Source organism: Netta rufina, assembly GCF_964035555.1.
Source record: "Netta rufina genome assembly, chromosome: 3".
Classification (NCBI taxonomy): domain Eukaryota; kingdom Metazoa; phylum Chordata; class Aves; order Anseriformes; family Anatidae; genus Netta; species Netta rufina.
In genome coordinates, this window is record NC_140125.1 from 19,484,446 (window position 1) to 19,497,279 (window position 12,834).

At 45.8% G+C, this 12,834-nt stretch overlaps 1 protein-coding gene across 2 annotated transcripts in view; it reads right to left on the reverse strand.

Moving 5' to 3' along the window:
- COQ8A (coenzyme Q8A) overlaps positions 1-10,799 on the reverse strand; it is a 37,020-nt gene extending 26,221 nt beyond the window's left edge. Inside the window, exons 1-2 of one of the 2 annotated variants that reach the window (XM_084283973.1) lie at positions 10,734-10,799; positions 431-625 (exon numbers count right to left, since the gene is read on the reverse strand). In XM_084283973.1, coding sequence (XP_084140099.1) covers positions 431-607 — 177 coding nt within the window. In that variant the 5' untranslated portion in view covers positions 608-625; positions 10,734-10,799. The remainder of the gene's footprint in view (positions 1-430; positions 626-10,733) is intronic. The other variant, XM_084283974.1, reaches the window with a different exon arrangement.
- Positions 10,800-12,834: the final 2,035 nt, after the last annotated feature.

The window sequence follows — 12,834 nt, forward strand, 5'->3', positions numbered from 1 at the left end:
AAAAAAAAAAGGGGGGGGGGGAGCAACACTGAAATAATTGCAATTCACTCTAAGAGAGCTCATTCATTTATTCAAACTCAAGGTAATCGATGAATGACATCTCAAGGAGACTGCTGACCAGTCTTTCCAAGTCCTTAATCTTTGGCAAGATGAAGTGAGCGAAGCATGCCTTAAACAACGAGTAATGGAAACCAGCACACTCCACCGTAACAGTAACCATCCCTTTGCATTCCTGCCCAAGCACCTACAACACTCTACAGAAGTCTTGGAGAATTCCCAGCATGTTCTGACATCTGCTTTAGTTACCTAGTGCTTCACAGAGCTAGGTTCTGCTTCGCGACAGGATTTCCTAGGCCCTCTCACAACACAGAGTACCTGGAGGAGAAGCCAGAACATCACGCTAGTCTATGCACACAAGAGCTTTTCTTACCTGCACTTTCCCCCAGGCAGAACTAAACTGCTGTTCAGCAGCCACCTGCAGACTCCTTGCAACAGTAACCGCATCACCACCGAGGATCACCTGCCGTAGCTGTCCTGCTTGGGTTTCCAGGACGGCCTTACTGAGCTTTGTCAAACCTCTCATGACCATGATGGCATCCCCCGCCATGGCTTATTTCTTTCTCTGCTGAAAGATGAAAAAGAAAAAAAAAAAAAAAAAAGGCAAGAGGTCAAGGAACAAGTTTGCAACTAGGTTCAAGTCACTGAAGAGCCAGAGCGGTATGTACCAGACAATTTTGTTTCACTTTGACAACCAGCCACCATAGGAATTTGTTTGCAGCTCAGGTAACACTTCAGCCAGCTGGAATGACAGTCAGCTGTCACCTTGCCAGGCAAAGGCAAGGTGTCACTCCTCTGACTGTGACTGCTCATGAGCTAGGACAGCGTTCCAGGACTTCACACAAATATTCAAGTTATCTTTGACTGGAGGAATCACAGGCAGATACATTTCAGCAACACTGCAAAGACTGCCTTAATTCTTGACAAATGTTTAAAAAGGATTAAAGCATTAGAATCAACTCCTGATTATCAGGGAACATATTCTCAGTGCCTGATAACACAGATGAAGCATACTGACAGCTGCCACATCCCATTACTGCCCTGGCGCCACTGTCATTCATGTAAAAGAAAATCAGGGCTGGCTGGGATCCCAAAACCATTTTGCAAGGAAGAGTTACACCTGATTATTATTATTATTTCATTTATCTCCCACATCTTTCAAGCACAGCAAGGATTATTGACTGTAGGGCTTTAAGCAGCTTGGAGGGTCCAAGACTTGCATCTACATCCATGGTTTCTAACAAAGAATATGGAGGCACGCTATCAGCACAAGATGCTGTCTAAGCTTCATCCTTATCTGTAGAATATTCTCTCTGATGGGTTTTGTAAAAATCTGGCTTCAACAGGTACCAAGCACTACCAAGACCACAAATTAAAGTTATGTCCTAGGTAGGTATACTGACAAATGTTTAAACAGTGATCAAGATCAGGAATAATTGTTGTAGCCATGAAGTGAGTATTACATATTACACACTTTAAGGCATGATTGTTAGAAGGATGGTCAAGTGTTAGCAGCACATCTAGGTTTAGTGTGTTATCTGTAAAATAAAAATTAAGTTGACCCCAGTCATTATTCTGTGCTTAACCTTACAGATCTGGAGTTTAGGGACAGGTTTTGTAACAACTGTTATTTCTGAATCTCTGTAGCATTTAATCACTAGTTTAATGCTACAAAATGCACTTTTATATCATATTGTGCGCAATCCCCATTGTGAAATATATTATGAAGCAAGAGACAAACAATCCTCCTTTATAGTCTTTGGCTATAAGAGATGGCACTTAGATCACTGCTCCTGATGATCTTCTGACATCCACGCTACCATCCTCGCTTTCCTGCACACAGTGGTTACAGCCATCTAGGTATCATGCAAGTGGTTTCTTAGCCCAGAAGCATCAGCAACAGGTTCCTATGCTGCACAGGAAAGGTTGGGCTACTACAATGCACCATTCAGCCCCACGCCTCTTTGCTTGCTGAAACAGCAGCTTCTGTGTAGCAAACAGAAGCCTGCAGGCAACTGACTTGCTGTCTTCAACCACCTTTCACAGATTCCCTGCAGGTAGCTAACAAACTGCGAATGGAAACCACAAAGACAAGGCATGGCTCAGTAAAGAATTCAGAATACCCCAAGGAGGGTTACTAACACAGAAGGCTGAGAAGCATACATGGAAAAGCAAGGCCATTCCTGCTTTTTAAACAGAATTGTATCTGTAAGCCATCTACTTCCAGTTCCTCATCTTTTGTACACCGAATCCTCACCTTTACCTGACAAAGCAAGGACAGAAAAATACACACAGACACACTGAAATTATTACTCCTTTGGCAACAGACATCAAGAAAGAAGAACATTCAGGTAATGTCTACATCCCTTATCAAGAGCTATGAGGGTGGGAGCTAAGTGCAACAAGAACTGAACTGATTGATACTGGAGGCATTTTCCTCAACTGGAAAAAAAACTAGTTTTGTAGATCCTACACTTAGCAGGACACATGGGTTAGTTATCCTGAAAATGACAGAAAACACCTGCTAGACAATCACAAAGGGAAAAACACTATACACAACAAACAACTAAGAAAGAAGATAATTCTACTAATTCTTCAATGAAAAAGTGAGCACAAGGATGGACAGGAAACATGAAAACTGAAAAACAAAGAGAGCAGCAGAAGACTGCTATGTAACCCCAGCAATACACACACATGAATACCCAGTACAGACAGGAGGCAAGATATATATATTTTTTTTCTTATGCTAAGCTCTATTCATGCTACTACTAAATCAAGAAAAAAAAAGCATAAGCAAGCTCTATCAAACTGATTTTAAATCAGGTTGTTTCAAACAATTGGTCCTAGTACAGGAAGTTTATGTTACACTTGACTCGTCTCCTGAGGACTCATTACCTAGCTCTGGCAAAGACGAGGCCTTTCTGTACGGACAGGGACAAGTCGGTCACATCTGCACAAGCTATCAGGGTGCCTGCAAACCTGGATCAGAAAGCTGACAAACGTCAATTACCAGCTACTTTCCAAGAATAGGTGTGATCACCTTTGAATTAACCTATGGAAAGCACCCACAATTTACACATAAAAGGGCAGCACATCACTGGGGCGGCTAGAACCAAGTCACCCTTGGACACTGGGCAAAATTCACATGGCAGGTGGGGGTCTGATATGGGTTGGATGCGACACTCGTAGGTAGACAGCCTCTTGACATCGCACAAAGCTTTGAGCCCTGCTGCAATGCCACAAAACCAAATCAGGTAATAATGCAAGCTGCCTGGGAGACTCCTGTGTGCAATGACCACCTGCCAAAAAGCCACTGTCCTGCAGTGAATTTCCACATTGCCTTCCTTCTTCAGCACACCAGGCTACTGGACTGCAGGATTAAGCAAGTACAAGTAACCCAATCGCACGAACAAAAAGCCTCACAACAGGCAACAAATAAATTGTTATATTTGTACTGTTTTCAAAACATGTCTTCATTTGTTCCTCTTCTTTTCCACATGTTAGCATGTGCTTATGCAGACCATTCTCTTACTCCATGTTTTTTTCTTCTAGGTGCTTGTGCAGTCCAAAATCCTATTCACACGTGCACATTACACGTGCATGTATACACAAACACATACACAGGACAGAGATTAAGTGTAGGGAGACTTCTAATCCTACAAAAATACAACAGAAATATTTTTGAAAACTTTCTTCCAAAAATACAGCTCTCTCAGCACAGAGGAATTACTTCTGTATCACCAACAGTTTACTATCCCCACAAGAAAGACGCTCATCTGCTGTCAGTTTAACTAAACAAACAAGCCCCATACAGGCACACCACCACAGAGCAGTTTTGCACTAGCCCACATTCCCCTCTAGGTAATTTTAAGTGCCTACGTCATCTCCAACTTCTCTTTTAAATGAGTTAAAAATGAAAACCATTAGTACAAATAGTAGGGCAGATAATTGTTTACAGCATTTCCTTCATAAGCATGTAATTCAATCCCTATGCCTCCCCCCCTTCCTACTTTCTATCATCACAATCACTGTTATCTTCACCCTATCTAAACAAGGACTATAATCTTGGAATCAGTGTTAAAACCACCCACAGCATGAACGCTAAAGTAGTTGTGGCAACAATATGAAATCAAAAATTAGATGTAATAAAACATTTTAAAAACCCACAACCACAAACAAGATACAAGTGACCAGGTACTCAGCACATTTTTTCCATGGCCCTAAGCCCAGCAGCAGACCACAGTAACTTCAAAACAAGAGTTATTCATTAAGATGTTCCCTAACTTATCTTTTTCCTTTAAGCTAAACTGAAGATGTGCCTTGCTTATCCCCTCACTCTTCCCTCTCCTTGCATCTCATGTACTTTTCCACTTCAGAGGAAATTTGTTTAAAAGATCTGACCTGCAACAGGACTAAGAGCTCAGTTATTAGCCTTCTGCCCCGTGGCTTTGATTCAAGCCTCCTTAAACTAAATTCAGGTCTCTGAAAGCAACTTTAAAACTACCCTTGCACAAAAAGTTTGCCAATGCAATTCAAGACAAACACCTTTGAAAGGCAGGCAGAACTTGTTTACTCTCTAATCACTGTAACAGCAGTACGTGCACTGAGAGAAGTGGGCTGCCTGGCAGACAAATGCATCTTCCCACCAGAATTCACAAGGCTTCATAAACACTTCTGGCAAGGGACAGAAACGTAGAAATAATGCATTCACAATTAAGATCCTAGCAAGAGAGTGCACTCCCTCAGTACGGTTCGCTTCCTCTATAATAGTGTCGATACAACACACTAATAAATTTTGGCCCAGACACACGTTTCCCACCACACTGATGTAGATCTGATTTGGTTTGATTTTAAGGCTAAAACTCACTCATTTTCCCCCAAGACTGGGTTCTGCTCCTGCTCCAATGAAATAAGTATTTGCAATTGGGGGACCAAAAGAATAAAAAAGCTTCATTTACCTCATTCTAAGGTCTTTAAAACTCACTAACCAGGCAAGGAAAGATTTGTGCCATTTTTGCACTTTTTCTTGCTCTGTTGCATTGAGGCTGTGGTGACACGGGTTTGGTTTTCTAACTGGAGTATAAACTGTCCAAAGCAGGGGCTATCAGGGCACTACCCTTCACTCACCATTTTTCCTTTCAGAAAGGCAGGTTTCTGGATGTAAGAAGAAGTGACACGCTTTACTCCACTAGCCTTTGATCCTGGAATTACGAGGCTGTTTCTTCCAATCCTCATTTCAACCAGCACTGAGTGCAAAGCAGCATTTACAGTCCCCTCTTCCTCCACCAACTGAGGCGATACAAACAAAAGCAGCAGGCCTTGCACAATCTATTCCTCATGGACAGATCAAAAGCTCTGTTGTGCTACCACCTAGCAGTAATTTAATTTCACAAATAATCACATTAATCCTGACCGTTAATCCTAGTGGAGGGTTACTGTGAGCCTGTCATCTTCATCCACAGTTGACTCAGTTCCAGCCACACAAAGCTGTTGGGCTTTGTTGTTGTTTCTCTCTCGTTTTTATGCACTGGACACTACTTATAATAATCTTCTATATAGCTCAAAAGCTGTAAGCACAAGCATAGCTTTAATCACGTGAATAATTCTCAAAAATACTGTGGATAAAGTTGGTTTTCATGCATGTGGATCCTTTATCCAGCAGCACAGACAACTGTTCATTAAAACAAAAAGGGAGCATGACTGAAACACACAAGTTAACATTAGTTTTGGGTAGATGTCATATTTGAAGCATGTATTTAACACACTGAACTACTACAAGCTGAATTTACACTTTTGTTTTTATGGCAAACTTGTACAAAACCACAATTGACAGTGTTAACGAGTTCCAAGGCGCCCCTCTGTCAGTGTTGGTGTACAGCAGCCCTTCAAAACCCAAGTTTTCCACAGCACAAGAGCTCTGACCTGGAGCATTTACAAGATTACACCAAAGCTCTGCAGATCAAGTCGAAACATTTGTACTTCAAACAGAAAACAAACATGACAAACCTCTCAGTCCACGTTTGCAGAGTAGCTTTACGCTCTCTTCTCTCCTAACTGGTGAAGTGATGCAGAGCCCACTGCATTCGGAGCCCTGCCTGATGCACACGGAGCTGCGCAGCTCCAGGCAACCCACAGGGCTCCCTGCTGGGCTCCTGCTCTGAACCTGAATGCCAAGTAGGAAGGAGGGAGGCTATCAGCTGGCAGCTGTGGGTTGGTTTTTTTGTTTGTTTTGTTTTTCTACATACACCATCATTTTGTAATTGTTTTTATTTCAAGTTTTATTTTTCTTAAAGCACTCAGAGTCCAATTTGGAAACCAGACAGTAATAAAAGCTCCGTCTCACAAACAAATGAGATTCCTTTCGAATAAAACACACCATTACTTAAGACCACATTCTTGAGAAAAGAGAAGCTTTTCCTCTTGCATTTAAAGAGGTATCAAGTCTTCACTAGTACGTAGCAAAGAGCTACAGAAATGGGACTGATCTCTAAGTTCTCAATTACAGAGGGAAGGTAGCAAATAATTTACCCAAAGTTACATAACGTGTCGGTGCCAGAGCTGGGAACAGAATCAGCGCACTCTAAGCAAACGGACCCTTACAGGCTATAATTCAAGTGTACTTAAAACGACAAAAAACTATAGAGCAAAATGAAACTAGGATTCATCTTACCAGCATATTGTTAACAGACACATCTGAAGGATTAAATGATGAACAAGCAAAGGTTTAGAAAAACTCTGACTAGAATCATAACCTTGGAAAACTAGGCACACCCTGTAACTTTACTGTAAATCTATCTTCTTCAGGTATAAGATGACCTTTTTCTTATAATCCTTTTTGTAGCTGGAGACAGAACCACGCACGCTATGCCTCAAGTCACTACTTAAAAAGTCAGCAAGAGGTACTACGCGTTTTCCTCCATGGCTGGCAGAGACTTGCACACTGCACATAACCCCTGTTATCGCTGTGAACAGCAGGTCAAACACCTCGGCCTCCCACTATTGATCCTGGAGGTGTACATGTCCGTGCAGACCCTGTGCCTTTCAACGTTGCCCAGGAGACCAGGGTTATGTTCAAATTTAGTAACTTACAACACCTTCAGGTCTATTCATAGCCCCCTTAGCTCACATAGCTAAGGAGCTGGTAATGTTTCTTGTTCTGGCTGTGTCAGAACCTTTTTCTGTAAAAAGAAGAAAATTAGAGGATGCAAGAAGAGGCAAAAGAGACTGCTGCAAGAAGACACGAACTGATCTAATTCTCACTAAAAAGGAGGTGTTTGTTGGGAATGTGAAGGTCCAAGGCAGCCACAGCTGCAGTGACCATGAAATGGTGGAGTTCAAACTCCTTAGGGAAGCAAAAAGGTGATGAAACCATTTCCAGACAAACGAAGAAAATCAGCATGTGTAGTCAGCATGCATTCACCAGGGGGAAGTTATGCTTGACCAACCCGATAAGGTTCTGCACTGAAATGAGCAGCCTGCTGGACGCCCAGAGAGCGGTGGATAATGCCTTCCTAGACATCTGTAAGGCTTTTGACACCGTCCCCATAGGACAGACACAGAGAAGCTGTTGATGTATGCAGAGGACACAAAACTCTGGGGAATGACTGACTTACCAGAAGGCCGTGCTGCCATCCAGAGGGACCCTGACAGGCTGAAAAGGTGCGCTCACAAGGATCTCACAAAGTTTAAGGAGAACTTTGTAGTTCAAGGAGAACTACAAAGTCCTGCACCTGGGGAGCAACAGCCTGTCCTGTGGGGAGAGGCTGTGAGAGCTGGGACTGCTCAGCCTGGGGAAAAGCAGGCTTAGGAGGGATTTTATCAACGTGTATAAACGCCTGATATATGGGTGCAAAGAAAGCAGAGACAAGCTCTTTTCAGTGGCATTGTGTAATGTGCTGTGTACTGTGCTTGAGGCGCCCCTGCTTGAGCAGTGCAGCAGGACCCGATGAACTCCAGAGGTCCCTTCCAGACTCAACCATTCTGCAACCTCAGTGCTGAAAGGGAGCACAGCCTACCAGCACCTACATAACAGCTCTGCCACAGTCCTCAGACAAGTTGTTTAGTTAAGCTGCTGGTGATCATACAGAGGGCTCCCTCTGACACTACGGCAAATCAGAGCAATGAGCTCTACACAGCTTGTAACTCACCACTAGGCCTAACCTGCAAGCTCTCGAAGATAACACATAATCTACAATCTAGGATTATTTGTGCTCTCACTGCACAGATTTTGTGAGATCACATTCCATACAATACGGGATCAACGTACCGTTTGTCCTGACCAGAAAAGCCAAAGCTTTACACAACTTATACTGAAAGCCTTTGGAGACCCCAAACTTCCCATAGTGATACGTGAATGACCATGTACGACGCTGATATGTAACAAAATTTATGATTCCTAATTTTAGAAGAGTTCTGTGAAAGAAACACTCATTTTACTTACTACCCAATTACCTCTTTCCCAGTCCCGATTACTCTCTTGCTGAGCACTGTGACATTTCAGAATACTGAGTGCTTTTACAGTACATTTGCTCAGCACACCCAAAAATCCAGTGTGTAATTGGTGAAAACGGAGATCTAAATGGCAATATAGAGGCTACATGAAACCCTAATCTACACAAACACACACAAAAAAAGAAATTGCAAGGGCACAACAAACACAGTAATAGAACTTTGTAAGTATAAGCTACCATCTGTACAACACCCAGATGCATTTAGTAAGTCTGTGAAACCAATCAAGAATATAACTTGATACACAAGATAAAAGAACATGATGAACACACCACCCCTAGTTTCCGTATTAAAACATTTTTAAAAGCACGGTTTTAAAATTGTTACGTACAAATAAGTTCGGTCACCAGCCAAGCAGTTAAACATTAGCGAAGTCAGAAACCAAGACTTGAGCTGCTACCCCCCTTCCCTTTCACTTGCTAGAAAAATAATGTAACTTGACAAACAAGGTGTGAAACAACAGTCCAGCACTTGCCTGTACAAGGATTGTTGGAGGACTAGAAGCCAAAACAAGCTCTGTTCTTGCTGCAAAGATTCCATACGAGCTATTATTAACCTGCTCTAAATATCACAAATGAAACAACCAGGGCTGCATTGCCCAGCACTGAATTGTCCTTGACAGCAATGAAACAAGGCGATCAACACTCAGATGGTAAACACGTAAGGGAATTCTCCACATCTTCTGACCTTTTCTTCTACTTATCACACCACTTTATTTTTAAAAAGGAGACACTCAGGAGGTCACTTATTTCCCCCCTCCCCCATTGATTAAGACTGTCCAATATACAACTGCTTATTTTAAGCATACCTTATTTAAGGCTACTAAAGTCATCGCTAACAATAAAGACATTTCTGCATTTTGTGAATGCTTTTAGTCTGCAGGTCGAACAGCAAGCAGATGAGTAAGCACGTGAGCCACAGCTCAACTCTATTCTATCTAGGTAAAAATGAGAGACGAAGTACTTAAGACATGGCACAAAAACGCAAGACCCCCACACTCTATTTAAATGACAGATACCTATTTGCTTTAGCCTTTGACTCAGAGTAATTTCTGAACCCCTTCAGAAGTCTCTGATCAATCTGCTGGTGATTTTGACCATCATCTTTCTGCACCTCGTGCTAAGAATCATTTTGCACGTGCTCAAGGAATATGCCCAGCTTAGCGAAGCAATCTAAAGACGAGCAACCGAGGAAATAAAGGCCAGAAGTTATTAACTTAATTATTTACAGAAAAAGTATACCATAGGTTATTAAAAAAAGAAGAAAAATCTTTTGTGTCCTTTTACGTTCCTTTTTTCTTAAACGCTAAGTAAAAGTCCGCTTCATTTTTATAAAAAGTGGATTTCTAACTTCTTTATTTTTCCACGCAGCTTCCTGAGAAGCTTGGTTTTCCACTACCCAGAAGGGCTGCAGTAAAAAGCGGCTCCCCACCTACATTCTTGCTGGGTGCAACACGACCAGGGTGGGATATCAGAAGCCGTGCCATTATGTAACAGTTCTGCAGAAGTTCGGACAGTCGGGAACCGCAAACACCAGCCAAACTTCTATATCTGCGGATATTTATAGCCTGCTTGCTCAGTGCCTGTGCAGAGCTATGCACCGGCCCATTAATCCCCGATGACTTCGCTACAGCGGCCCCACAAGCCTGCGAGAAGTATGATTATTCCCTTGGATACCTTACCGAGCCTTCAGGTCTCACTTTTTTTGTTTGCTTGTTTTATGTTTTTTGTTGTTTTTTTTTTTTTCTCTTCCATTTCAGCCACAAGCAAGCTCGGCAAAGCTAACGTTTACCTTTACAACCACCTCCAGGGAGAAACCTTCCCGCAGGAGAAGAAAAATAAAGACGAGGGCAGCAAATACATGCGGCACGGCTGATGGCTGGGCGATTTGCCCGAGATTGCCCAGGGGAAGGCAGCCGGGCTCTGCCTCCACGCAGGTCCCTTCCCCTCAGCGCCCCTCAGGCCCCCTCAGCGCCCCTCAGCGCCCCTCAGCGCCCCTCAGCGCCCCTCAGCCCCCCTAAGTCCCCCTCAGAGCCCCTCAGCCCCCCTAAGTCCCCCTCAGAGCCCCCCAGTCCCCCTCAGAGCCCCTCAGCCCCCCTCAGAGCCCCTCAGCCCCCCTCAGAGCCCCTCAGCCCCCCTCAGAGCCCCTCAGCCCCCCTCAGCGCTCACCCGGCCGCCGCCGGCCGCCGCCGCCCGCCGCTCGCCTCCCTGCGCCCGCCCGGCCGGGCCCGCGCCGCCTGTTTACCTCACGAGCCGCCCCCTGCCCAGGCCCGGCCGCCAGCCCCGCCCCCGCCGCGCTCCCATTGGCCGCCCCGCTGTCCACGCCCCTCCCGGCACGGCGCGGCCGGCGATGAGCGTGCCGAGCCCGTGCGCCGGGCGCTCCCACCAATGGCAGCAGGGCCCGGGCGGGGCGCGGGCCAATGAGGGGCGGGGAGGGCGGCGCGCGCGGCGGCTGCAGGGGGACGTGAGGCCCGTGAGGTCCGTGCGGCGGGGCCGCGCCGGGCGTGAGGCGCGTGTGGCACGGCCCGGGCGGGAGGGAGGGGGCGGGGCGGGGCAGGGCGGGAGCTGCCTCAGGGAGAGGGGAAGAAACCCGTCAGGGCTGGGGGGGGCGGGGTGATCGCCCCTCGCCTCATGGGGCTCGGGGGGTGATGGGGGTGGTTGGTACCCAGAGGTGGTGTGGAGAGCTGTGTGCTTTGCAATAAATAATAAAATAAATTTTAAAAAAAAAAGCATTATCCACTGTTCTGTCACTTTCTCCTGATAGAGTCCCTTTCCAGCTCTTTGGAGGCTCCCTTTAGGTGCAACCCCAGCTCCCTCAGCCGTTCCTCACAGGACTTGTGCTCCTTCACCAGCTTCGTAGCCCTTCTCTGGACATGCTCCAGGGCCTCGATGTCCTTCTTGTAGTGAGGGGCCCAAAGCTGAACACAGTACTCGAGGTGCAGCTCCACCAAACCAGAGTACAGGGGATGATCACCTCCCTGGCCCTGCTGGCTGCACCATTCCTGACACAGCCAGGATGCCGTTGGCCTTCTTGGCCACCTGGGCACACTGCTGGCTCATGTTCAGGCGAGCATCAACCAGCACCCCCAGATCCTTTACCTCTGCACAGCTTTCCAGCCACTCTGCCCCAAGCCTCTAGCGCTGCATGGGGTTGTTGTGGCTAAAGTGCAGGCCCCAGCACTTGGCCATGTTGAACCTCATCCCATTGACCTCTGCCCATTGACCCAACCTGTCCAGGTCCCTCTGCAGGGCCTTCCTGCCCTCCAGCAGATCAACGCTTCCCTCCAACTTGGTGTCACTGCAAAATTACTGAGGGTGCACTCAATTCCCTCATCAAAGTCAATAAAGATATTAAAGAGGATGGGCCCCAACACAGACCCCTGGGGAACACCACAGGTGACCGGTCACCAGCTGGATTTCCCTCTGTTCACCACCACTCTCTGGGCCCGGTCATCCAGCCAGCTTTTACCCCAGCACAGAGTGTACCTGCCCAACCTGTGGGCTGCAGCTTCTCCAGGAGAATCCTGTGGGAGACCGTGCCAAAGGCCTTGCTGCAGTCCGGGTAGACTGCATCAACAGCCTTTCCCTCATCCACCAGGCGGGTCACCCAGTCATGGAAGGAGATGAGGTTGGTCAGGCAGGACTTGTCTTTCATGAACCTGTGCTGACTGGGCCTGATCCCCTGGTTGTCCCACACATGCTGTATGACTGCACTCAAGATGATCTGTTCCATCACCTTTCCTGGCACCAAGGTCAGGCTGACAGGCCTGTAGTTCCCTGGGTCCTCCTTACAACCCTTCACATTAGCAAGTCTCCAGTCAGCCAAGACCTCTCTGGATGACCGTGACCACTGATAGATGATGGAAAGCAGCCCAGCAATCACATCCACCAACTCCTTCAGCACCCTCGGGTGGATCCCATCTGGCCCCATGGACTTGTGACAGTCCAGGTGGAGCAGCAGGTCTCTAACTGTTTCCACCTAACTGTGGGGGGTTTCTTCTGCTTTGGCAAGCACGTGCCTCAACAACTTTCCTGCCTGAAAACTAATACAACACATTCTTTATGATGTATTTGCTGCAAGGCTGCGTTAGTGCAGAAGTATATTTGGACAAGGTTTATGGATTAAATAGTTCATTTATTCTTACAGTATAATAGTTCGTTTATTCTCATAAACACCCTCTAGTCATAGCATAACTTACAGAGCTAATGAACAAACAGCCCTGAGCTTTGATTTCAGCTATGTTAATTACTTGTTTTGTCCAACTTTTTT